Source organism: Podarcis erhardii (genome assembly GCF_964252035.2).
Source record: "Podarcis erhardii genome assembly, chromosome: 8".
NCBI lineage: Eukaryota > Metazoa > Chordata > Lepidosauria > Squamata > Lacertidae > Podarcis > Podarcis erhardii.
In genome coordinates, this window is record NC_138499.1 from 90504462 (window position 1) to 90531715 (window position 27254).

A 27254-nucleotide genomic window follows, 5' to 3' on the forward strand; every position below is an offset into this window, starting at 1 on the left:
CAAATACAAGATGGGTGACACCTGGCTTGAGAGCAGTACATGTGAAAAGGATCTAGGAGTCTTGGTTGACCACAAACTTGACATGAGCCAACAGTGTGACGTGGCAGCTAAAAAAGCCAATGCAATTCTGGGCTGCATCAATAGGAGTATAGCATCTAGATCAAGGGAAGTAATAGTGCCACTGTATTCTGCTCTGGTCAGACCTCACCTGGAGTACTGTGTCCAGTTCTGGGCACCACAGTTCAAGAAGGACACTGACAAACTGGAACGTGTCCAGAGGAGGGCAACCAAAATGGTCAAAGGCCTGGAAACGATGCCTTATGAGGAACGGCTAAGGGAGCTGGGCATGTTCAGCCTGGAGAAGAGGAGGTTAAGGGGTGATATGATAGCCATGTTCAAATATATAAAAGGATGTCACATAGAGGAAGGAGAAAGGTTGTTTTCTGCTGCTCCAGAGAAGCGGACACGGAGCAATGGATCCAAACTACAAGAAAGAAGATTCCACCTAAACATTAGGAAGAACTTCCTCACAGTGAGAGCTATTCGACAGTGGAATTTGCTGCCAAGGAGTGTGGTGGAGTCTCCTTCTTTGGAGGTCTTTAAGCAGAGGCTTGACGACCATATGTCAGGAGTACTCTGATGGCGTTTCCTGCTTGGCAGGGGGTTGGACTCGATGGCCCTTGTGGTCTCTTCCAACTCTATGATTCTATGAAGTACTGTAAATAATCTAGATATTTGATTTTAAATGGAAAAAAATGAGAGTACAGTCATACCTCAAGTTGCAAAAGTGATCCATGCGGGAGGCACATTCGCAACCCGCAGCATTCGCAACCCGCAGCACCGGGTTACTTCCTGGTTCCAGCGCTTCTGCGCATGCGCGAGCTTCAAAACCCAGAAGTAACCTGTTCCAGTACTTCCGGGTTCAGCGCAGACTGCAACCCGCAGCGTTCACAACCCGAGGTATGACTGTATATTTTATATTTTTGATTTCTTTAATGTTTACTGACTTTTATTTATTTAAAATATATAAGATTAAACTTCCCAATCATTCAAACCAACCAACAAAAACCATGGTGTTTTAAATGGAATCCCAACCAGTAATCTGGCAGCTGCATTTTGAACCAGTTGAACCAGTGAGATTTTGACCAGCTTCGGCCCATCTGAAGCTGAAGCTGATACAGGCTCGTCTTATCTTGAGCCCAAGCAGAGCGTCGTCACACAGCAGAAGGATAAGCAGTATGTGCTACATTCTTAATTTTTATTTACACTTCTATGCTGAGAGAATACAAACATGCATCTTGCCTCTGAGAGCAGAGAAGCAACTCCTCGCGGAAACAAAGAACACCGAGAGAACAGTGAAAAACAGGAAACCAGTGAACGTCACATCCAGTCTCCCATTCCCGTGGGAACCCAACAGTAACTCTGACTGTGGAATGCAAAACAATGTCCCGTGACTGCAGTTGCTGCTCAGTGAGGGAAATAGAAACCAACATCCTCCCCCTTTCTGTGAACATCACTGTTTGTACAATATCAGTACAAACCCAACTTCTGCACATAGGTACAGTGTTGATCCCTTGATACAATCTTGGACAATACATCAGCAGGAATTTCATTACCTGGCATATAGGACACCGTTACGAGTCCCTTCTGTCATCAGAATAACATTGGAAAATTCCCACATTCTCCCCCCACTTGGCATTGTACTCAACATTTCTTGTGAGCCTAATTGTCTTAGAGTCAGTCATCATTATTCTGTAAGAACCTTTCTGATAACCTAGAAAGATACCATGCAATCCATGCTTGCCTAACTTGGAGCTTTGTGGTATGTGAACCCACATGTCAGAACCAAAAATTCTCATGTGTTTGATGTATGGCTTCTTGCCAAACATCTTCTCATAGGGGGTACAACCAATCGCTGAAGATAACCTGCGATTATAACTGTAAACAAAACGAGAGATTCAGCCCAATAACTCTCTGGAAGATTGGCATCATGCAGCAAGGTTTTTAACCCTTGAAGCAATGTCTGATTTGCCCTCTCACAAAGTCCATTCTGCCATGGCGAGCGAGGACTAGACAAATCGTGTTGAATTCCTTTCTCAATCAGAAAAGCTTCAAACTGCTGAGAAGTGAATTCCCCCCCGCGATCAGAGAAAAGAATCTTTATCTTTTTACCATGCACATTTTCCAACCAAGTACAGAATTCCTTGAACCTTGGAAAAGCCTCTGATTTCTGCTCGAGATTGTACACATAAATATACCTGGAAAATGCATCAATGAGAACCATGAAGTACCTGTTTCCACCCAAAGAGGGCGATAGTGGACCAACCAAATCAGCATGAACAACCTGGTATGGTTCTTTAGCTTTCCTACTAGACACCTTACCTTTCGCAGCCATTTTCACCTTGTTTGCTGCGCATGCCTTGCACTTCATGTGGTACCTGCAGGGTTTAATAGTCATACCTTCAACCAAGGCAGGCATTTTAGATACTGCCTCAAAATGCAAATGACCAAATTTCCTGTGAAAATCATGAATACATCCTGCATGCAAATGTTTGTTAGAACCTGCAATGCAACAAGTTTCATCCTTTTTTAAAATGAATATTTATTAGCATTTTCAAAAAAAACCCACAAAAACAAATTTAAACAAAAAACAACAGAAATACAAAAATCCAAAACTTAAAAAAACCATTAAAAAAGACACATAAAATTTCAATTACTTATTTTCATTTAACTTGATTCTCAGACCTCCTCTCACCTCCCCTTCTTGTATTCCAATTTGAATCATTAATTCAGCAAATCCTTATTACCTTATTTTCATTTAATTTAAACCATTTTAAAAGCCAATTTTAACTTATCCAAATTTAAACATCGGTACTTATACATTGTTACTCATTCTTAAGCATTTTCCCTAAAGTCGACCGAAATTTCCCTTCCACAGCTTTCCCCAATTCCATACAGATAGCAAAACAAAATAACAACAAAGCAAGTTATAGTTATATACCCTTTGGATTCCCAGACTCCACCCACCCCTTTCCCGGTTTCAGTCCCCAACAAGTGTTCATCAGTTCAATATATTGTTTAGCCTGGAGATCTCACGTCCGAGGCTCTTAAATCTCTTTCAGTTCCTCTCTGCCGGCCTTTTTTGATAGTCCTTAATGTTAAACCCCAAATCTCGGAGAGGCTTCGGCCCAACAGGATCCATATTTTTTCCAGCCAGCCCTCCATACTTAAAAATAGAGCCTATGGGGTACTCCAAATCTTGTTTCATGCTCCTTTCAAGTCCAAATGTCCCCAAAGCTCCAACTTCCACCTTAATCAAATTTGTAATCCTTCGGTCTTCAGATCTCCACATGAGGAGATCTCTCAATTTTAGGCTCTCCAATTCAGGCCAGGCCTTCCACATCAAGTTTTTATTCTCCTTTGTTGCCTTCATGTCAAGCCACCAATTACAACTCTCCTTTAACATCTGCAAAATTACAGCTCCTCCTTCCTTTTCTTCAGGGGGGCATATGTCTCCTTCTCCATATTCTCATGACTCTCAAATTTCTCTATTTGCCCAATTTTATGGGCTTCCTGCTTCAAGTCCTTATCAGCTTCAATGATGTTGTTTGCTGCTAAGACCAAAGTTGTGACGCTTGTAGCCAAAACATCAATTTCACCTTCTAACTTTCCCAAAAGAACAAATGTTCTATCCAATTCAGTCTGGATTTTCCCTCCTCCACCATTCTTGTAATGTCCTAAACCCCCTCTAGGGGGATTTTAGTTCCTTAATGTCTTTCAGCTAAAGTCCAATAGTCAAGTTAATTTGTATCAGCCCTTCCTTATTTTCAACAAATTTGTAACAAATGTATCCAGCAGAAGCGATGAAAACAAAGTTCTCTTTTTCCTGCTGACAGCCAATTTGACAGCTGTCAAACTCTTCAATAGTTCATTCTCAGGCTCTCTCGCGGGACGCTCCCGGGTCCGGGGGGGGGGGTGAAACTTCAACTCTCAAAATTACTCTTTTATCCTCCAGTAAAATTTCTTATAGTGCCAAACTGTGAAGGTTGGAGTCTTTTAAAAAAGAAAGAAAGGATTCTCTCGACCTTAGATAGCAGATTCTTTGCTTTGGATTATTTACAAAGAGGGGGGGCGGACTTCCTTTTTAACTCTTCCCCGCTCGTTCCCAATTCAACAAAAATTTTCCTTTAAATTCCAAATTCCGTATTACTCACGGGTTGTTACTTTAAAACCCAATTGTTCCAAGGAAAAAGTCAGCGCTCTCCGACAATGGCTTGCGGCTTCGCTCCGCAGAAGGAGCAGTCTACTCACAGCACCGCGCCGCACCCCGTCCCCGTTCCGAAGCCTTTAAAAAGGCTCCCTCGCGGTTTGGGGGGGCGCAAATGGTGCCTGCCGAGTCACCACGTTCACAGGCCTGCAATACATAATCGTTTTTCTTTGTGATGGTGCACTTCTTGTTCTTGAAGGAAACATCAATTTTCCAACAGTTTCCAGGTCATCTTCAAGGACAGCCCCTTAGGAATTGAGGTTGCCACCAGCCTGTCAGCACTTGGGTCGTCACTGAGGCAGAGGGAGCCGTTCTCTTCCTTGCCTGCCCCTATCCATGGTCCTGTTCAAAGCACTAATAGCTATGAGGCGGTTCCTTCAGCTGTCTCTTCAAGTGTTCTGTCCCCTCCCAATGCCTATGCCTCTCGCTCAGCATCTCCGTTTATCTCCATTTATTAAGGTGTGCCCTCCAGCCTTAATTTCTTTCCCACGGAAGCTTCCTGCAAGTGCTCAGAGGTGGTCTGTTTGGTCACTGTGAGAACAGAATGCAGGGCTAGGTGGGCCTTTGGTCTGATGCAGCAGTGCTCTTATGGTTTCAGAATTGGTATCATAGCCAGCAGCACAACCTCACTCCAAAGCTGCACTCAAAAAACCTATTTAAGGTTGGAGAATGCTTTCTAGAGTAGGTAGCAGTATTATAAAATAAATACTGCACAGTGGAAAAGTCAAGATTTTTGTAAAATTATTTGTTTTTATTTGCAGGTCATTAGATTTCATGAATTTTGTTTTCAACCTTTTTCCAGTAAGTATGTGCATTTTCAAAGCCTTTGCTTTGCAATTAATGAATAAAAGCAGTTTACCAGACATTGTATTTTTGTGTATTGAGCCAACTTCCTTTTAGGGGAGCAGAGAAATGGCAGGATGATTTTAAGGACTATTGCAAGGATTTGCTAGTGCACAAGTCAGAGGGATTGCAGTGCAAATCAGCAGAGAATAAACGATATCGATCCTAGGATAATGGGTTTCAGACAGAGCCAAGGGGGTTAAAATGACATTTCCTCCTTCTCTTCCTACCCAGCTTAGCTTCCAGGCATCCAGCTACTAAACTTCAAGGGAATTTTTTCTGGTCTCCAGCCCTTAAACCCTAACACCCATTTCCATTTCCTAAAATTTCTTTTGTGACTGCTATCTCCTAGGAGACCAGAGAATGTCTCCTATTACCTAAAGTATGCCTGTACATACCTGAATGTGCAGAGACTGATACAGAGGCATTTTTGTGCATGCAAGAATTCCAAGCTTCTGTGGGGGGCTGCTATATTTATTTTTTAATATATGTTACACTCCCCCCCCCACCCAATGCAACCAACAACAAATCCATAAATGCAATCAATTTTTATTTACAATATCACAGCTCTCGTGCTTGTAGAATAAAAATGGAAAATATACAAGTGGAGCAGGGTAACAGCTTAATAATTGAGGGTGAAAAGTTTCAAGGTTTTCTGGCTCCCTTCAGCTACTTGCCCTTCCATATTTTAAAGCACAGTACAAGGAGCATGTGGCTCTGGCTCCATCCTTGAGGGAGAACTGTCCAAGCCTCCTTCAGGTCCCTTTCAGATGGACAGCAGGTCCTCAATGCCCTCTTATACGCCTGCCTCCAAAGTCCTGCCAAAATCAAACACTGCGAAATAAGCCAATGGCAGTCAGTTCCCCTGGGGAGGTGAGACTTACTACACTTGAGGTTCAGTTGGATTTTGGTGCTTACAGAGACAACAGCAGGACTTGAGGAGCTTTCCAAGGTCATGCAGGTGCTTTAGATTCCTGTCAGATTTCCTCTATAAGCCTCAGGCTCTCACAGGGCTGTTGGAAACCTTTAGACTCCCAACTCTCATCAGCCCCAGCCAGCATGGCCAATGGTCAGGGATTATGAGAATTGTAGTCCAGCAATATTTAGAGCAGGAATGGGGAATCTTTTCAGCCCGGCAGGCCAAATCCTTATTTCCCCCATTGCTGGCAGACCACTTAAACACAGATGGGGCTGCTCACCTACATCACCAAGACATCAGGTAACAATTTTTTTCTTCCCCCAAGTTGTCCCAGTTTTCCCAGGCCATGCTGCAAAGGAGAATCCAAGCAAGGGGGTTCATTGATACTGTCTCCAAGCTCTGCTTTCAGCACAGATTGGCCAGACTCCAGAGTTCCCAGTTGGGCAAACCCAGTGGGGCTTGAAGTCATTGCCAATCAGCCTCACAGGCCAGAGGTTCCCACCCCACTCATCTAGAGAGCCACAGGTTCACCACCACTTTTTAAAAGCATCTTTTCTCATTTCCTAATAAAATAAATGGAACTCATATTGTCAATTTTTTAAAACAAAACCAGATCAAATTCAGCCTTTTCCAAATGGACAATTTTTTACTATTTCATAAAATGTCTGGTAGTTACTAAGGACTACCGTATTTTTCACCCCATAGGACGCACTTTTTCCCCTCCAAAAATGAAGGGGAAATCTGGGTGCGTCCTATGGGGCGAATGCAGGCTTTCGCTGAAGCTTGGAGAGCGAGAGGGGTCGGTGCGCACCGACCCCTCTCGCTCTCCAGGCTTCAGGAAGACATCCGCAGCCTAGGCAGCCCTGTAGGAGGTCCGGCAGGGCTGTCTAGGCTGCGGATAGCAGCCTGCTTCCCGGAGCGTTGGGCGCCCTGAAAGCAGAGCGCCCGGCGCTTCGGGAACACAATATCATCTTTATTTACGGCTATTAGCCCATAAAATATGTACAAACAAAAAAGCACAGAAGCATAAAAACCAATACATCTAACGACAGAAGAGGAACACCACGGTGCAAGGGTGGAACATTGAGCAGTGACAAATAACAGCTTGGGGCCCGGAAAGATCCAAGGGACGGTTCACAGAAAAAGGAGAACTGGAGACGAGATCCGTCATGCACTCTCATCATAACTGTCCGATTAGTTTTTGTTGTTGTTGTTGTTTTTTGGTGGTTTTTGTGTGTGAGATAACCGCATTCAGGAATCTCGCCACCTGCAGAGTTACAGAAGGATCTGTATCCTGCAAAAGCAGTGCGGCATGTGACTCAACAGGCCTGCCAACCAAGCGCAGTAAAGCAGGACCCAGGAATTTAGTCCTGGCTATGCTATGTAAGGGACAGTTGAACATTATATGTGGAAGAGATTCAACTGTTTTCCCGTCACACTCGCATAGCGGAGACACCAAACCCTTGGAAAATCTGTGGCTCAGCAAGTTCGATGGGAAAACATTGAACCTTGCACGAATAAATGCAAGTCGGTGTGGTACAGATGAAAGTGATGACATGTATGATGGAAGGCCAAGTGGTGGGGTTATTCCGTAATACCTGGGAGAGCAGACACCCCCACCCCTAGAGAGGTTGTGTTGATTTTCAATGTCTGCTAATCTTTGCTCGATAAGGCTTTTGGCTGAGCGTAGGTTCATCTTTAAGGAGTCCGCTGGGGAAATTCCGATGCTCAGAAATTTGGCATGGATTTTTCCTACCCACGGATTAACAAAGTCATCCCGCCAGAGGCACTGAAAGAGGTAATGGTCGGGAAGCCTATGCCAGCTGGACAGCCAATAGCCAAAGACTCGCTTCCAGATGACAGTCTCCAATGATGCAATCCTTAACTCCAGATGTATGGCTGCATTGCTCACACACATGGGGAGTTTCAGGAGGCGACGGAAAAACTGATTCTGCAATGTCGGGAACACATCCGCAGCCTAGGCAGCCCTGTGGGAGTTCTCCGCAGGGCTCCCCACGCTGCGGATAGCAGCCTGCCGCCCGGCAGGCAAGGCGCCCTGAAGCAGAGCACCCCGCGCCGGGCAGACATCCACAGCGTGGCGAGCCCTGCAGGAGTTCCCCGCAGGGCTCCCCACGCTGCGGATAGCAGCCTGCCGCCCGGGGGGTGGGGCGCCCTGAAGCAGAGCGCCCCGCGTGCCGGACAGACATCTGCAGCGTGGCGAGCCCTGCAGGAGTTCCCCGCAGGGCTCCCCACGCTGCGGATAGCAGCCTGCCGCCTGAGGCAGACATCGGCCAGCCCCACAAGCTCGGGGGACAGCAGGGAGGCGCAGCACCGTTCCTCGACCTGGTTCGGTTTCCCCGACCTGCTTTTGGGGGGGAAATTAAGGGGGAAAAAATTCCTTTATTTCCCCCCCCCCAAAAAAACTAGGTGCGTCCTATGGGACGGAGCATCCTATGGGACGAAAAATACGGTATATGTATTGCAAAATATTATATTTGTATAAATACACTTAATCTGTGTGGAAAACATGATCTCATCAGACTAATGTAATAATAAATAATAATATATTTTTATTTATACCCTGCCCTTCCCGGTTCAGGAAAACCAGGCTCAGGGTGGCTAGCAACACATTTAAAACTCTTAATTGATGCTACAAAAAAACCAGCATAAAATACAGTATAAAGCATAAATAACAATAAAATCAAGAATCAAAAATCCATTTAGGGGGGAAATCCATCCAATAAACATTAGATGATCACCAGAGCTAGCTGGCTAAATTAGTCCCACTTGGGCCAGCGAGGAGACCAGGGGAGAACCAGCTGTGGGGTCCCAGGGTGGGCAATCTTCACAAAAAGGGGAGGGGGAGGGAAGGAAGGGGAATAAAAGATCAGGCCAGGTTCAAATTTAAAGCCAGGTGGAATAGTTCTGTCTTACAGGCCCTGTGGAAGGAAGTTAAATCCTGCAGGGCCCTGGTTTCATGGGACAGAGCATTCCACCAGGTCGGAGCCACCACTGAGAAGGCCCTGGCCTTGGTGGAGGATAATGTAGTATAATGTTCTCCCGAGCAAGCCCCATTGAAATGAATAGGAATTGTGCCAGAGCACAGCCAAGAGCATCATGCATTTTAGTGGGGTTTGCCCGGGAGAATTTCACAGTGAATTGAGCTCTGCAGAGAATAAGGAATGAAGCAGATATTTCATTTCACTTTTATTTTGTATACTGCCTTTTTATATTAGGCGCAAGGTGGTTAGAGAACTGTGACGGCTTTCCCGCAGTTCCTATTACACTTCTTGTGATTTTATGAAAATGAGGTGAATATATAAATCACATTGAGTCCTTTTTTCATGCATTATGGCTTGGATCCAGAGAACTGCGTGTGCAGCAGGATTCCTCCTGCTGCCCCTCCCCACTGCAGTTTCCTACAGCACATCCCATCCCATTCTGGAGGGTCCTCTAACCTTCAAGAGCCTGAGCAAAAAGGAGGAGTTGCAGCCATGCTTCTTTTGTTCCCGTTCTATAGGTTGCATATAATATTGTCTTTCCCTATGTGTTTCTTTCAGGACAAAGACTTCTGCATTATCTCGGTTCCACATATGGTGCCTGAATTTTATCTGATCCAGAATTTTGTCCGGGTTATACCCTTTAGCAGCTGTACACTGGATCAAGAGCTCTATGTGTTTCACCGTTCAGGATTACTCAAGTTAGTGGCACATTTTACTACTCCAGAAGATTTTGTGGTGTTGCTTGTATCTGAGTTGTTGTCACACCATTTTAGTTTTACTCCATCAGTTTATTTCTTTTTAGAGTCTTTGCTAATCAGTTGCTTTGTTTGTGGGAAACAAATTATCTATAAAAAGTTCTATTGCTAGGGTCTGTATAATTTAAAGGGGTATCTTAAAGGATCTTAATAGTTATCCTGTGGCGAAAGAGTTGGGTACTTTAAGCAAGATATGCATTTACTGGCAAATGAAAAGACAAAAGTGAAAGCATTATAGGCAAGAGTTGGATTGAATATAAAGAACTAGACCACCTAGTTCTTGTATAAAGATACCCATGTTAAATAGTATAGTTTCTGGATAAGATGTGAATGTGAGCTGAAAACTAACCAGTAATGGAAAAATTCTGAGTAACATAAAAGCCAGTGTCAAGCCCTTAATAATTCCTTCCTGATGAGGAAGTAAAACAAAGATCAATGTGATGTTTTTGTACAGTGAGTTTTTAAAAGACATATGAATAAAAAGTGAGTTGCTCAAAATGGATGAAAAGCAAAGCCCACTGAAGCAAGCATAGAGAGACAGAGGGAGGACTTGTAAAAGTGCAAAGTCAGAGAGGTAAAGGGAATGGCTCTAAATGAAATACTGATTAGCAAAGCTTTTGACAAGGAAAGTCCTCACACAGAATTTAGAGGATGGCAAATTCAACTCTAGGCCTGCTACTTAACAAGAAAGGATGAAAAATAATACATAACAGGGTGTAGGCTGAAATGCTTAATGGATACTTCTCTTCAATTTTGACAGCAAATCATCATAATTATGTTAAATGAATTGGGCTTCTAGAATGAGTTGATTCCTTACTTAGGGCAAAATAAACATAAAGAGGCTAAATATATCTTTTTTCTTAGTCTTTGATTCTCATAATGGGTCAGCTTTTTATGTAGATACCAATTTTTCAGGTACTGTTCTACCCATTTTCAGCTGCTTATTACTAATTGCATGTACAGAAACTCCCTGTATTTTGTGAGTATATACTGGGGAGGTAGAAGTAGTCAGTGTTTGACATCCAGAGAAATAGGAGGAAAGTATCAAAAGATGTTATAAAATGTATCCTGTACTATATTAATAATAGATAAGCGACAATTCTGATTTATAAAAAATTCCCATGTTTCAAACGTCCTGCTCTTTCCAACTCAGCAGCATTTCTCACATACAACCTCTACTCTGTGGAAAGTTTGCAAAAGGAAAATAGCATTGAAAAATAGCAACATCAAAATATGCTCATTAACTTTCCCATAGTAGTTCTTTTATGGTGCTGTTTTGATGTTTTTGTGGACTAGTAGAGTTCTTGCCTCTTTAGGCAAATAAACAACCGCAGACGTAATGATGCACGTACTACTGGTTTTTTACTTATTATTTTGCCAAACATTCTATCTGTGTTAACCTCTGATGGCTCAGTCATTTGATGGGCAAGGATCAACAAGTGGTAAAATGAATGTGTGCCAACTTAGTCTAGATGACTACAGAATGTGCTCTGCTGCTTGTCAATGAAAGGTTAGTGGTTTATCCAGACATAAGCAGGTACCTAGGAGTATACCTACTACAAATCTTTGGGCACTAGATTTTAGGGAAATATGATTTGTAATAAGTACAGTTGATCAAAATATGCAATTTTATTTAGCTACTTTTCACTGTTCTTGAATGGAGCAGCCAAGCATCCATCAGCTCAGCCAGCGGTATGCTCTCTTTGGGTGAGATGGCCACATGGTACTTGTAAGAGTGGGTGAATATTTAACAGTTATTGGACATTGTGCTGATCTGGAAGGATTTTGGAATTAGAGGCTCCATCTTTGAACACTGATATCTAATATGGGCATTTTAGAATCAAGTGGTGGTTATGTTTCATGAGAGACTCTTAACGATTACATTTAAAATGGAAAGTGTTAATCCAGAACTGGTTCATAATGCTTGGCATGTTCACAAATACCCAGTACTTTTCAGAGCAAGTGGAGAGATGCTCATACATTCATACACCAAAATTCAGCTCCCAAAATTCTTTGAGAGAAGCCATGCCAGTTACTGATCTCAAATTGATGTATGTTTGTTTATATGTACACTGTGAGGTGTAAGAATATTGAATCCAACTTCAGCTTTTTGTCTACTAGAGGAGCAACTCAAACCAGCATTAAAGGGTTTTAAGTGACTTGATGTCACTGCAGTGTGATAATGCAGTATCAAAACCAAAATTTTCCTAGTGATAATCACATTTGGGTATTTAAGCCTGGAATCGGAGACAATTTGTAGATGCCATTGTTTGCTGCATATACAGGTCCTTTATTGTTAGACCAGCAAGAACCAGTGATGTCGCCGGTGTTGAATTACTAATCCAAACTTTGAAATTGAACAAAAGTATATTGGATGACCTAAATGGCTACATATTGGCACGAAGAGATCCAGTAAGTTGTTACATTGCATTATATTGCTTCTGTTTGAACTTTATTGTGAGAGTGTTCAAATAGGAATCTGCTCACTTGTGTATGCTAAACTGGCAGTCTTCAAAATTGCTGCTATACTAAACCAGTGTACAGAAGACACCTTTCTGGTGCAAAAAGTAAAATGCCCTTTGGACTTTTATATTATTATAATCCATGTCAGAGTGTATTGTGTGGGAGGGGAGCTGAGATGAGATGGGTGTTTAAATAAAGAACATTAATTAAAGTATTAGAGTAGAAGAATGTCAACTAAAGCTTTTGCTTTGTTTTCAGGATGGAACACCAATTCAAGCATTTGTAGCAGAAGTTTTGCATCAAATTGTTGGAATATCAGTTATTAGAAATGAAACGGTATATATTCTTATATGCAGATCTTTTCCTTTTTGATGGAAGGATTTAGAACACTAAATTAATGTTAAATGTTCTCAAAGTCAGGATTGTTTTTATTCAGATAAACATTTTGAACATTCGCTTCCTTCCACAGCTAATGTGTGATGTGTGAATAATGTTTGAACAATCCTTAGTTAAAGGAGAAAAGAAAAACAAGATTGCTGGAGGAGAAAATTTTGTATATCCCAGCAATATACAGTTTTTTCTCATCCACAGTCTTGTTCTTCTTTAAAACAAAACGAGGCACTAAATTCAGAATGATATTTACCATAAATGCAATTTGTTTTTGTCCCTTTTTTCTTGAAAAACAGAGATTCAAGGTGATTTATTCTGTCTTCAAACAGAAGAAATAGTTTTGAAATGAATTATTATTTGCTCCCCTTTGCTATTTTACAAAGATAAGGAAGTTTTATATGGTAGAAAATCATATGACTTTAACTCTGGATGATATGGAATGCAATATCTTTAAAGGTATATTAATTGCTTCCAACAGTTAGGGGTTTCCTGTAATTTGGTAATGAGGATCAATCCACAGTTTCTAGTAAGCCAATAACTGGTCTTTTTAAATATAGTTGTAAATAAAAGCAATATTATGTTGTTTTTTAAATAAAAAACCCCACCTCTACCAATATGCTTAATTTTTAATAGTTGTCCATATGGTCTTGGTTTTAGGACACAAAACAGCCAGACATTTTAAATATAGTGTGTAAATAAATGCAAAACTGTTTTTAAAAGCTACTGTTTCATTTTTAAAAGCCACCTATATGGTCTCATTTTACAGTACAATCAACTGGGAAATGATCTGCACAAATCCCACTGACACGGAACTTGTGCAGGAGAGTTTCCTGGTGTATAGTTACTTCCTTGGTGGTAGTGATCCCTCTTTCTTGAAAGAAAAACAAATACAAATATTTGCATTATAGCTGTTCCAAAACAGAAGCACAGCTCTTTCCTTAATCATTATATTGAATTGATATGTTTTCCAGGATATAGAATATATTCGCTCACACTACAACATTGAAGACTTTATTTATTTCAGTCATCACCAGCAGGAAGAACATGGTCACCTTTACCATTTTGCACTGAATCCAGTCTTTCATCACTATGCAAAACATTTTATGAAGGAGATGCTTCGACTAGCCTACAAATCTTGTCTCTATTACCCTATTTATCCTCAGCCTGAAGATGGCAAGGTAAACTATAATCATTTAGTCAAGAAGTAGATTGATTTTATATATGTAAATGTTGCTGATTGGTTTTTAATTTTATTTACTCTTTCCCTTGGGTGTATGTAGAATTTGCCAACAAAAATGTACACATATGTGTAACAATTGGCAACCATTTCTAACTTATATAGTTAGAAATAAATATAACCAATAGAGATTCCCAAGGCTCACACAGAAGGATATATTATGATAATTAATTACTAATTACTAATTATTAATATTATATATTATATGTATTGCGTATAGTCGCATCTGTTTGTCTTTTAAAACCCACAGAAGTGTGCTTTCTATGTAGAATCCTAGAACTAGAAGAGAGTCAGTTGGTTGTCTTGACTTATTTCCATCAGCAAGAGCTACGTTGTGAACTTTCTTGAAAACCTCCAGGAAAGAAGATTCTTCATGCAGTTCCTTTTTAAATAGTTAATTTTAGGGCCCAACCTTACCCAATGAGCTTCTGGGTCACATTCCTTTTAGTGTGCATAGGACAAGCTTTTTATTTAGGATACCTCATTTCAAAATGGCTCAATAGTAAAGCCTAAAAAAGAATAAATAGCTTTTTCTACATCGTTTTCATTATTGATATTTACTTGCTTAAAATAATGGTATAGACTGGGTTACGATGAGGTTACCTGAGGAATTCAGCTTGCTTTAGCCAGAGCTGTAGTCACATTGATAGCCATTTTAGAGAAATTCCCTATAAAATAAGGGTGCAAAGCTGCCACCTACACATCGTGCTTTCTTTTTAAACCTTTACATCCAAGTTTCCATACTCGGACATAAATTTGAGGGATAAAAATATAAGGATCTCAGATTTCAGTATGTTCTGCACACACTATACCTTTTAACACACATTCTTTCCCTCAAAGAATTCTGGGTACTGTAGTTTACCCTTCACAGAGTTACATTCCCAACAACCCTTAACAGACTATAGTGCCCAGAATGCTTTGGGGGGGGAGTGTTTTAAAGGAATAGTGTGGATGCAGCCTTACTCCCTCATCTCATCCTGAACAGTTGAATGCTCAGCTCTTGACAGAGGACTCTCAAAGGACTTCCTTCAAATACATGATCCCTCACCCTCTCTCCTTTTGATATTCATTAGCATTAGGAACCAAAAGGCCATAAGCTTTGGTAGGTCAGCCTCAAATGCTTGCAGATGGACTGATTTTGAACAAGGACTCAAGAAAATGCCCTTTGTACAAAAAAGACAGTGTAAACTCTGAAGGAATGGGCCTCAATCCAAAGAAATACCTCTGCACATGCTCCCCATTCTCCATTGCCTCTTTTAAGCTCTGGAAAATGACTCCCCTAGTCCCTGGAAGGGAGAGTAGGACAAGTTTCAGTGCATACATGGAATGTTGCACATGGCTCTTGGGATCACAGTGCTCCTGCTGTTCGTAGCCCTTTTTAAGATCTCAATTTCAGGCGGGCAAGTTACATTTTATGACCTGAAATATTACCATTACCCTTATTCAGGCATTCAAGCCCTCACACAATTAGAAATACATGAGGCGGGGTGAGTAGGATCATGCTTGCAGGCCCCATCCCCTCTGTTGCATCCCTGTTGCCTGGCTCTGCCGCCATCCACATAGCAGAGAAAAAGAACTGAATTGGGCAGCCTGTTCTACAAGTGTAGGCTCCTTACATGGTTTGGAACCCTTGTCACATGGGGGAAGCTTATGCATGTAAAGAAGACTCCTTGCTTCAGAACCTTGTCTGACGTGTGTGTGTGTGAAGCCCGAGAAGTTGGCCCTCCTTTCCCCTTGCATAATTCTAATTGCATATGGGACTGAATGAATGCCTCAGTATAACTACCGTATATGCAGCTGAAATGGGGGGAAATTATGCAGGAAAGAAGCATTAGAAATACTTGGTTCTCTTCTACACTGAAGAAAATTAAGTTTTTTTTATGGGATGTCATTTCTGTTTAAACAGCAGGTTCCAGACTTTTTGGAAACTTTTTTGTTTTTGCATTTCCTGTTGCTCCCCAACTGTTGTTTAAATGCAGATTATAACTAAACTTGCTGCAGTAAGGTAAATGTATTTTTAATCATTTCCTGTATTTATGGAAGGATGGAGATTTTTCCCCTTCACGTTTATGCTACTTCATTAATGTTTGTATTTGAATGAAAACGACTTTTTACTTCATGTGCATTTTCTATGTGCATGTTTAACTTCTCCTTTGCCAAACAACCAGAGGTGAAGAGTAAGCATGTAACGTCCTTAATGAGCATGGATGAAGATGATTCATGATTGCACTGAAGGAATATATTCCTGTGGGGAAACTACTTGTGCTACAAAATCCCATAAACCAAACCACTTGTTTATCTGTCGTTCCCACTGAGATAGTAATATAATTACTCTCATAATTATCTTCATTAGTGTCAGGAATTAGCTGCAATCCATTCCTCTGCTCTGAGAGTGTTTATTTATTTTTTGGTGATATTTCTCCTGGATTTAATCAAGAGGATAAAGGATTCTTAAATTCACAAAGCACCGCAACAGACATCTGTGATGCACTTTTATGACATTATCTGCGCTAAAATATAGCTTGTTGTCCTTCAGTTCCAGAATCCCTGTGCCCATTCCCTGACATCTGCCCTTCATTACATGGTTCCCGTGCGACCAAGACGACAGATTGTCTATCCTCTGGAAAAACTTGGCATAAATGCTCCAGCAAAAGAGGTCTCTAAGGATCAGGTGGGTAACAGAAGCAGCAGTAAGCAAAAGGCATAGCTCCAACTAAATGTAGGATTTGGCAGATGGGACGACATTACTGTCTTAATGTTGGTGTGCTGCTTCTTAATTATCTTGAACCTGATGTTCATGCCCTTACTTTGTCGTGCTCTGCTATCTTTTTTTAGCATGTATTTCAAACAGAGAATTGCAACTAGCAGCCTTTAAATTATTCAGAATGTTGATAATAATAATTTGAGTATTTAAAATGGTCAGATTCACAGAATGGATATTTTATCAGACTATTTTATTCTGCAGTTTGATCCTTCCCTGAAAAACAAAGTCATGGGCTTGTAATTCCTTCTATAGCTTTCCCCTCATGAAAAAGGCCATTTGCACTAGTGAAAAAAGCAGTATCTGACTGTGATCACGAAAAGAGCTCTTCTGAACCATAGCAGCAAAGTTTCATCTAGCCCAGCTTTGTTTCCTTTCGGTGGCCAAAAACAGATGCCTCTTGGAGCCCACAGCCTCTCTGGCTCTCAGCTCCCAGCAACTCAATGCTTTACCACCTCTGAGGTTGCTGTATAGCCATCTATTGATTTATTTATTTAGCTGTGTATGTGCAGTCAGCACTTTAAATAAAAGTATATCAATGCTGATTTTGAAAGAAGAGAAAATTCATGTTGAAAATTATGGCAAGTAGCTGGCCTCTCCTCCATGAATTTGTCTAATCCCTTTTTAATCATGTCCCCAGCCCCAACAAGGGAGAAGTGGTGTGCGCATTGAGGATGGTGTTGGATTCAGTAGGTGGGCCATCTGTTGCTGTGCATGTAGATCATTAAATCGGAATCTCTTCATGTGGCTGTTGGACATGGGGGATTTTGTGCCCCCACAGTTGCCCCTTGCATATCTAAGCGTGGAAACCTATTCCTGCACATAGATTGGGGGACATAAAATGGGGGACATAAAATGATTGGGGGACATAAAATGGACCCACATTTACAACTGCATTCAGCAAAATTCTTTACATTTTTCTCAGTGTATTTATTAGTTTCTTAGCTGTTTATTTATATTTCACAAAATCATGTACAGTGCTTGATTGTAAAAAAAACACACATACACACAAAGCAGGTTACAGAAATAGTGTACTGGTGCTAATTGGACATGCAGAATTTTTTAAAACAAGGAAAATGGATTGTGTATCTGATCATTTCCATGTTTAAGTAACAAAGGAAGAAATATGCCAAGATACCTCTTCTTTGTTGGTGCTAAGTCATCTACTTGCAAATCACCTAGAAAAAGATACATAAAGGTTTTTGTATTGGTTTTATGATGAATGTTACTTTTCTGACACAAAGAACTTATAGCACAGTTCAAATTTTCCATTTCATATTTGCTTAATAGATTTCTGGCTTCACAAATCTCAAGTAGCTAAAATGTTTCAAACTGTGCCTCAACCGTTTTGAATTCCCCCCATATTTCTAGGAACTTTTTCTCTACTTCTTTACTTTCTGCTACTATTCTATGATGAAATCTCCTCTGTACTTCTATTTTCTAATTCCATTCCTTCCTTTCTGTCCCGGTCTTTTCGTAATCCTCAGAACCATTACATTTTACATTTTTCTAGCACAATTTCACCCTGCTTTTCTTGTGCTTGCTGTCTCATTTGTGAAGAATCCTTTAGTTGAAAACAACTTTTATATACACATCTCTTTCATTGTCTATAGAACTATATATCTATATTAATATATATTAATATATAGTTTTCTCTATATATATTTATTGTTAAAATAATTCCTGGTTTCCATTTTCTCAAGACCCTCTTTTCTGATTAGTTCATGCTCTTCAAAATAGGAATTTGTTATTTGTTTATCTTGGTATTGGACTAAAACCTAATTAAATACTAACATATTTATGCCTTGATTCCATCCTCCACACATATATATTGTTCTATCGGCTGTTCTGATCCCTTCCACATTCCCTTCTCATGTCCCTTTTCTGCTTCTTGCCAGCATGCTTTCCTTTAATTCCTGGAATTTTCATAATAGAATTTCTCAGTGACATTTCCCCACCAAATTCCCCTACCAGCCATCTCATTGCTGTCCAGATCTTCTTTCCTAGCTGCATCCCATATGCCCTCTCCTATCTCTGTTCGCCTGTCTCCTGTGTACTGTCTTATACCTTGGTTGTTCCCGTCACCGGCTTGTCCTCAGTTGCCATAAGGAAAAAGTGTTTCTACGTGATTTCACCAATGCGTCTTGGAATGTAACCCCTGTGTAAATGGGGGGCGGCTGCCTGTATGAGGGGGAAATGTCCCAAATTAGTCCTTTGTTCTAGCATGTGCAATTCTCTGCCTGTGAAAAGTGACACTATAGGAAAGTTGCAGGAGCACTAAAGCTATATAAAGAGGCAAATAATAAACTCATCTCTTTCTGGCCTCTCACAGCCTCTAACATTTAAGGTGTATTGGACCCCAGACGTCCCAGGGCACATGAGGCCATTACCTTGCTGAAACAAAGGATGCCTGGGTCTGGTCATTGCATTGATGGGAGACTGCCTGGGAACCAAGGGCAGTCCTATCAGCACATGGGTTTCTACTTCCACAATGGGACATTCCCCCTGTCCCTCCCAAAAAATATTCGCCAGGGGTTTGGAGGAACCGCTAGACCAGATTTAGGAAATGTGCAAGGGGAGGAGAGGAGGAAATACTCAGTTGCACAAGCAGAAAACCTTGTGCTGACAGAATGTTCACATAGTTCTACTTTGGATTCAAACATACATGTATGTCCCTTTAGGCTCCATGATGGAAGAAAGCCTTGGGCATGCTACACTAAGTTGCTGTTGTTTGAGATTGATAATTATTGTGTGAAAAAAATACTTTCTTTGGATTGTATCCAACTAAGTTACACTCAGACTAGACGCTTTGTTTGTTTGTTTGTTTGTTTGTTTGTTTGTTTGTTTGATTATGTGTTCATTTATTAAATTTGTATTCCACCCTATACCTGTAGATCTCAGGGCAGAATACATTATATAAAAAAAAGAAAATGCATAATAACAACAAAAACAAAGTCAACCCAATAATCCCCCTTTCCACAACACATTTTAAAAGGGCACTGGATGTCAATCAGCCAAAGACCTGGTTGAAGAGGAACTTTTTGTGAGTATAAGGTGTGAAGGTGCCAGCCAAACCTCCCTGGGGAGCCACTGCAGAAAAGGGCAATCCTCATGTTGGCACCCTCTGGACCTTTCATGAGAAGGGCCTCAGAAGATGATCTCAGGGTCTAGGGTAGGTTCATATGGAGAGAGGCTAGAATTAATGAACCTAAATTATTCATGAACATTATTTTCAGTGGTTCTACTCTGAGTAGGACTAACATTGGATACAACCCTTTGGTAACAAGTCTGCTTTTAAATCATCTATCTGCTGTGCTTACTGTTTAGGATTGCCACCAATATTTCTGTATGTGTGTTGCTCAATTTTCTTTGGATTTTTTCTTCTTGACAAAGCTAACTTGATTTATATATTGTTCAAGTGTTTTTGTTTTATCAATAACTGTACAAAATCTGTTATATTGGAATGCTAGTCTGCAACTATTAATATTTCAATTTTATTCCAGAAAAGAAAAGAATAAATATTTAGAGCAATGTATTTTCGCATTCCAGTCAGCTAGTTATTCAATTAGTAATGGTTTCTTCATTTGTCAGGACGCTGCCAAGGTTGCCAAGGAAGGGGAAATTGATCATGTGGTTTAGAAGAGAATAAAGGGTCACAAGAAATTCCACAGATATAGGGATACCAATGGGCTCTTCAATAAGCCATAATAGTTAGAGGTGTTTCACAGGGAGAACAGATTCTTCAGCGAGAGTATCCCTTTTGGATCAAGGGGGAAATGTGGCTTAAGCAGAATATCTTTTGACAGTATTATTGTTATCCCATGTGAATAATTAGCTTGAGGTTAGCTAATTTTTAATAATTGTATTTTAAACATTTATTTTCAACTTACTTTCTCACCATCTGGAAGCAGTCTGCTGTCCATCTGTCTTTTTAAATTATGAATATGACCCTGAAATAGGTGCTATAATTAACAGTAATAACTGTTCCATGATGCAGAATAAAAATGTAATATGTTTATTTAATTACTTCTTGATTCTGACCATCCATTGTTCATGTTTTATTGTATCTTTATTGCACTCTGTCAAGTTTTATTATGTACTTCAAGATTGTTGTTTCTCCTGCTGCTGCGAACGCAAAAAGGCTGCAGAATCTCTTGTTATTGTTGAAAGATTTCTCAGCTTGGTAATGGTTTATGAAATACAGGTTTGCATTTCCTAATCCAAAGACAGGTAGAATATTGATCACAGTCCACTGATCAAATGCAGCCTGGATAATGGCGTACAGGTGACCATTATGTGATGAAAGCTGCTGTTGCACAAGCATTAGCTTATGCATTTTCAGTTTGGCAATCCATACCTCACAGGACTCCATATTAGCAGCTCTGCTGCCCATGCAAAGCCTGGGGCTCCTGCTATGAACCTGTTTGCCTGTTGCTGCTTATCCTGTTGGCTGTGCGATTGATCTTTTCAGGAGTCTGTATAGTTCCCCCAAATGAAGATTGTTTGGAGCTCAAACTTAACTGCTTAACTCTTCCCAGGAATTTGCTACAGTTTGAGTCCAGGGGTCTGTCAGCCAATTCTGTGGGGCACCAGAATATTTGGCTGTGGAAGTGGGATGTAGACCCAGATTCACAGGCCAGGCTAGTCAGCACTCCATTTTGGAGGTGGTATTAGTAGAGTCCTGAGATAAGAAAAACTTGCTCCCCATGGGTGAGAAAGATGAGCACAAGTCTAAAGCCTTGCAGTTCTTTCAGAATTAATCAGAACCACTTTTTGCTCCCATGTGAAGGTTTCAAGGCATGTTAGAACTGAAAGAGCACTCATCTGGGTATGCAGGACCTCAGTCACAAAAGCCTCCATATTCATCTTTAAGTTCACAAAAGGAACTCCTCAGCCTGACACCAAACTTGCACTGGTGCATGGGTCTGTTGGGGGCAGATTACTGCACTTTGCCCACATGTGGAAGAGCAGATGGACAAGTGGGTTTTGGACCCAATGTTGGCTGGATATTCTCTAGAGTTCACTTGTTTGCCAATGCATAGCAATCCCACAAACCAAAAGTCTTTTCAGAAGGCAACTCAACATTTGTTATGCATCAGAGCCATAGAGTCAGTAGTGCCAAAACTGGCAACAAGGGCAGTTAGTTTTCAAGAAAATGAAGTGGAAATTGGGTCGTTTTCAGATCAGCTGAAAATAATATAGAAATCCAAAGGAGCTGAATGGGACTTACTCCCTGATACATGTGCTTTTGAGTCCAGCCTTTTAGTAAAGCATCAATCTATGATATTGTAGATGAGATCATGTAAAACTAAGTATGGTTCAACAGTACAGCTTTAATTTAGCAAGGTAGAGAGTGATTTTCCAAGAAGTAACTGTTGCTCAAGATTCTGTTGTACATGAGTAACAAATTGCTAATGATTTGTGTAAAACATGCATGGATGAAAACCCATTATTTATTCTACCATCACTTGTTCCATGTAGTTAATGATTTTATAGCACTAGCAGTCATGCAAACACATTTGTTTTGAGCTGATGGCTGATCATAAATTTTCTCACTGTAAATGTCAGCAGGTTTGTGTATTGCTGCCATTACATCTTGTCTGGAAGCCTGAGCATTATGCAATTATGAGGAGGCAGCAGATGGCATCATTAACAAGAATGCTCTGAATGTTTACCACTTATGTGCATGTGTGAAATTAAAAGTAAGGTGACCTATCTTCACGTTGAAAGCATGATGTCAGTAGTATACAGGTGTTAATGTTGTTTTCCATAAACTGGAATATTCATTCTGGCCTGCAAAGCTGGTTCTTTCTTCATTAACCTTTAGCACAAATCTTATGGGTTGATATCCTGCTGAATGTGATGAGAGCTGTTTGGAAAGGCGAGATAAATATTATTCTTCAAATACTAATACTCAGCAATGCCCCCAAAGTGAGATGCACCTTTCTGTTTATATCCCATTGTTGCTATTCAGTTGTGCTGTGATTATTAATTTAAGTATAAAATCTGGATGCTTAATTATATGGCACACCAAGATAGAATTTCAAAACTTATTCTATAGCAGTTCTGAAAGTAGGGAAACATATTTTTGTGTATTTCTTTTGTCTTATGTGCATTCACAGAAAAGACAGTACGCTCATCCACACTGTTGTTTAATGTGAATAGTAAGTTTCCTGTACCTCCATTGATTATCCATGATGTTCTCCTCCAGATCACTGTCATCCCACACTTCCTTCTCCCTCAGTCCAGATTTTCTCATACTAGGAATACTCTGAAAAGGAGAAAGTACAGTATGAGAAAATCTGGGTTGAGGGAGGGGAAAGTGTGAGAGGGCAGTGATTTGGAGAACATAATATGGACAACAGAGAAATAATGAAGATACAGGAAGCTTACTATCCACATAAAACATGACCCCACTATCAGTGGGGTTCTGTGATTTAATCTTACTTTGAAAGTATGGAATTGTAGCTGTTTTAGAGAAATTATAGGCCTGGGGTATTGTAGGCAAGGTATTGTGATAGAACCAGAGGCTGGTCTTGACAAGCCAGGCAGCCTGCTGAGTTTTGGCACATTAAATCTCAGCAAGTGTTTTCTGGGACCCAGCTGCGAGTGTTTCGCAGAGGTGCAGCAGGAGCTTTCCTGGGTTAGACTCAGAGCAGAAGCTCTTTCAAAATTAAATGCATATCAAATGGAAATGTCTGACATTTGAAGTCACAATATTAAGGGCTCAGAGCATCAAAGTGTTAGATTGAATTTAAGTATGTAACAACATTAGCTATACTGAAGTAAATTTGAACATGCCTTTTGAGGAGCAAAATAGTGTTTTGTTTTAATTTTTTTTATAACAATAAACATTGAATATTGTATTGGAATGTGTGTGAATTGAATTAAAATTTGTAACCCTGCATGCAAAATCACATTTTACCAATTTTCTGCATGAAGGTATCAGGCACCTATCAAAAATAATATTTCATGCAGAGTTTTTAAAGTAAAGGGGGAAAGTTCTTAAAACATGTTTTTAAAACACAGCAGTGTTCTTAAAGCATTGCATGTAATAAGTGTAGTTCTGGGCCTGGGTGCGTCACTGCTGTCTCAGTGAGGAGGTGCACAGGTGTCTGGATGCCTCTTGAGGATCAGCATGGACTTGAATTTGGAAGAGCAACACAGAGTGTTGAGGCTCATCTCTTTTTCAAAAATATAAAAAAAATCACCCTTGGCCACTTTGTAATTTGAAGGTAAGAGACAGGCAGCCCATGCCCAGCAGACAGACGGTAGAGAAAGGATCTTTCCCCATTTCTAACCTTAAAAAAAAAAAAAAAATTGTATTGGTTGTCAGATGCTCTGAAAGTAGTGCACAGATAACCTCAATAAGTTTTCAAGAAGGGTTGGAGAAAGGGAAGGGTCCCTTCCTCACAGCCTGAAGGGGATGAATGAGTCTCTTTTTCTTTCTGATGAGTGAAAGAAGGGGGCCTTGTATTCCCACTGCTTACCAGTATGGGGTGTTAAGGGAGGGATAGTATCTCTAGTGGGAGACACCTTGTACTCCTTCTGGGACAGTTTGTCTACCTTTGGTCCCCAGCCTGCACTCCGCTCTCACCTGTGGTTCCTAGAAGCTGTTAGCATGTGAAAGCAGCCTCACCCTGGGAAACAGCTTCAACTGGCTGGCTAAACCAGGTGAGGGTAGCCAATGGGTCTCAAATCCTGTGTGAGTTAGGGACACTCCCTGCATGTGAAGACAGGCTCTGGCCGATTGAGCGGACAAGACCAACAGTGGGTCTAGAAGGCTGTTTCTGCACATGCAGAAACATATTGCTCTGCTTTCCTTTGGAGCACATCACTGAGGCCAAAAGAAGGGTCTTGTCATCTGGGCAGCCCAGGACTTTCATATACACTGCCCAGTCTTGCACCCCAGGGAGGTCACTTCAGTGTTGTTAATGCAGCAGCTTGGCTTCACCCCCAGAGGTGCAGTCAATTGTCTTTAAAGACAGGTGGATGTCGTCAAGAAGTGGTGTTGCCTCTTTTGCTGCCATTGGCTTAGCTGCTCTTACATCAAAGTGTGACTGAGCAGGCAAGTGCTTCTTCAAGGTAGTAGAAGCTTCAGAAGGCAGGGTATAAATAAAAAGAAAGAGTAAAGAGGTATGGAGGATACAGCAGACCAAGAGAACAGGAATGGAGATATTGAGGAGATCAAGGGCCCAAAGAAAGGAATGGCAGAGGAAACAGACATGAGATGAGTCTCCTCCTGTAGAGAAAGGCAGGGCAAAATTCTCAGATGAGTAAGAGTAATAAAAATGCTAGGAGACTGACAGAAGTGGGGTAGATTAGAGGAATTAGAATGAACAACAAAATGGAAAGTGGGAGATGAAGAAGGAAACTGTAGATGGGCAGTTATCAATGGAGGGTTGAAAAAAGTGAAAAGAAGTGTTGTATGTAGGATAGGCAATTTTTGTTTTTGTCTGAGGTATAGCAATACAATTCTGCTTCCCAGTATGACAATCCAGAGGGAGTGTAAAGTGACTCAATCGTGGTTTCCATGGTTACTGCATAGCTTGCTAACTGACCTCCTGCTGCCATCTTGAAGCCAACTGGCCTGAAACAACACAGACTTGAAAAGGGTTCCTACTATATTCCATCACCTAGCAGACTTCATCTTCTATTCATTTATTGGATGTGTGTATGCATCAGTACTGTCTTGGGGAAGCCATGTTCCATATAGTAGGATACTCAGAGACAACACACTCAGAGTGACTACATTAGTAGTGATCCATTCTTGTACATCAGACTAACCTGCAGCCAGCAATTGTGTCAACAGTCCATTGTATCACAGAGTCTGAACAAGGGGAATACAACAGTTTTTGTTGATTTATTCTTTCTTGCACCTCTAATATGTTCTTCTTTTAAAAGAGAATGAAATAGAAGATACCTTAACAGCATTTTTCAGGCAGATTCACTGTTGTAGAAGCTCAGAATGGGTGTTATAGAACTAGAATTAGCAATTGGTTGGTTATTTGTATGGCAAGCAGTTCTACATTAAATGCCTTACAAAAAGTTTTTTTAAAAAGGTATTTAAGCCACAAATAAGTATTTATAGTTTGATAGCAATGTATGTACACTGATCCTGGATTTGGCTTCATAAATGTATGACCAGACATTTTGAATTGCAGAGGAAATTCTCTGAGATTTGTAAGTGGATATTTAAACGGAGGCTGGATGGGATGAAATACACAAGATTTAACTTGAGTCAATCTTACAATAATTCATTTCATCCACAGTTTACATCCTCTCTCCTCTTACATTTCTGTAACTTGGGATGCAGTTTTACCTCTTTTCTGGTTGAAAATCAGAACTGGGCTACATGTTGTGCCCATGTTGGTTGCCCCCCAAAACTCAGCTTCCCTGCCATTATGTCTAGGATGACTAAGTAGCATCTCTCAAGATTCCCAGCCTCTGCACTGTTAGTTTGGGGATAAGTGTTGCATAAAGACTCCTAGATCTGGTGGCAGATCTCTTAACATTTTTCTCTCTTCTTTTTGCATTGGGACTTCTTTTAGCATAGAGGACAAATGGTTTGTTTTTGATACCTTTCTAAAAAAAACCTTATTTGGAAGAGATAGCCCAAAAGTTAATATGTATCTGGGGCATAAGAAAAGTGGAACACAAATAATATATTGATTTAAATCCTGCTCGTTGTGCTAGAGAAAGGAAGTAGTTAATACTGGAGACACTAGCTGTACTGACAAGAGATTTGCAGTATGCCCATGGGTTTGTGAAATAGTGTGCCTCTTCCCTAAAGTCCTGTGTACACATTTTAAGTGGAGGTAAATTGTTACTTAAAATCAATGGAGTTGACTTGCCTCATGCAAAACCGATCCTTGAATTTCACACCAGAAATGTCCCCCTTGCCAGCAACTGCCAGAGAAGGGAGAGGAGAGCACTCTGCCCTCCCACGTGGAAACAGTGTGACAGGCGGCCACAGTAGGAATGGCTAAGCTCAACACAAGGCCTAGTGCTTGTATTCACAGATAATAAATCTTGCTCTGTTGCATATTAGTTAATGATTACTTGTTCAGGGCTCACAGAATTGGGATAGCCTTCAAAGGAAGGAAAATGGAAAAAATACATCTTGCTTATCTTTCCCCTTCTCTTGAATCCTTCTACCATTGTGCCATATAGTATAAAAATTACTTAAAATGCATACAAAATACTCAATAGTGCTTTATTGACATGTGACATGGACATCTAGTTGGCCACTGTAAGAACAGAATCCAACAGGGCAAAATTCTTGATCCTGTGCATACTTATGTAGGAGTAAATCCCATTGAATGGAACAGGCATTAGATTGCTATACTAGCTACAGTAGTACATGCCATTTGTGAAGAATAAAGCAGACTTGCAGTCATTTTTCTTCAGGTGGCCTGAAGCAGATTAAGGAAGTAAACCCCCATACCAACCATTTATTAATATACTTTTAACCCACTTTTCAAACAATTTGTATCCCAAAGTGACTCAGATCAATTAAAAAGAGAGAAGGGGGTAGGTGCTGCCATAAGACTTACTGTCATGGCCCTCCAGCTTCCCAGCACCACATGGGGGAAGGGAGTTCCTGGCCAACTGAGA

At 40.7% G+C, this 27254-nt stretch overlaps 1 protein-coding gene across 6 annotated transcripts in view; it reads left to right on the forward strand.

Annotated features, from left to right (window-relative positions):
- CFAP61 (cilia and flagella associated protein 61) overlaps positions 1-27254 on the forward strand; it is a 127977-nt gene that overhangs the window by 40219 nt on the left and 60504 nt on the right. For all 6 annotated transcript variants that reach the window (XM_081872598.1, XM_081872602.1, XM_081872601.1 and 3 more), the window contains 6 exons: positions 5029-5068; positions 9590-9729; positions 12072-12198; positions 12508-12585; positions 13611-13817; positions 16413-16547. In XM_081872598.1, the coding sequence (XP_081728724.1) occupies positions 5029-5068; positions 9590-9729; positions 12072-12198; positions 12508-12585; positions 13611-13817; positions 16413-16547 (727 nt within the window). The remainder of the gene's footprint in view (positions 1-5028; positions 5069-9589; positions 9730-12071; positions 12199-12507; positions 12586-13610; positions 13818-16412; positions 16548-27254) is intronic.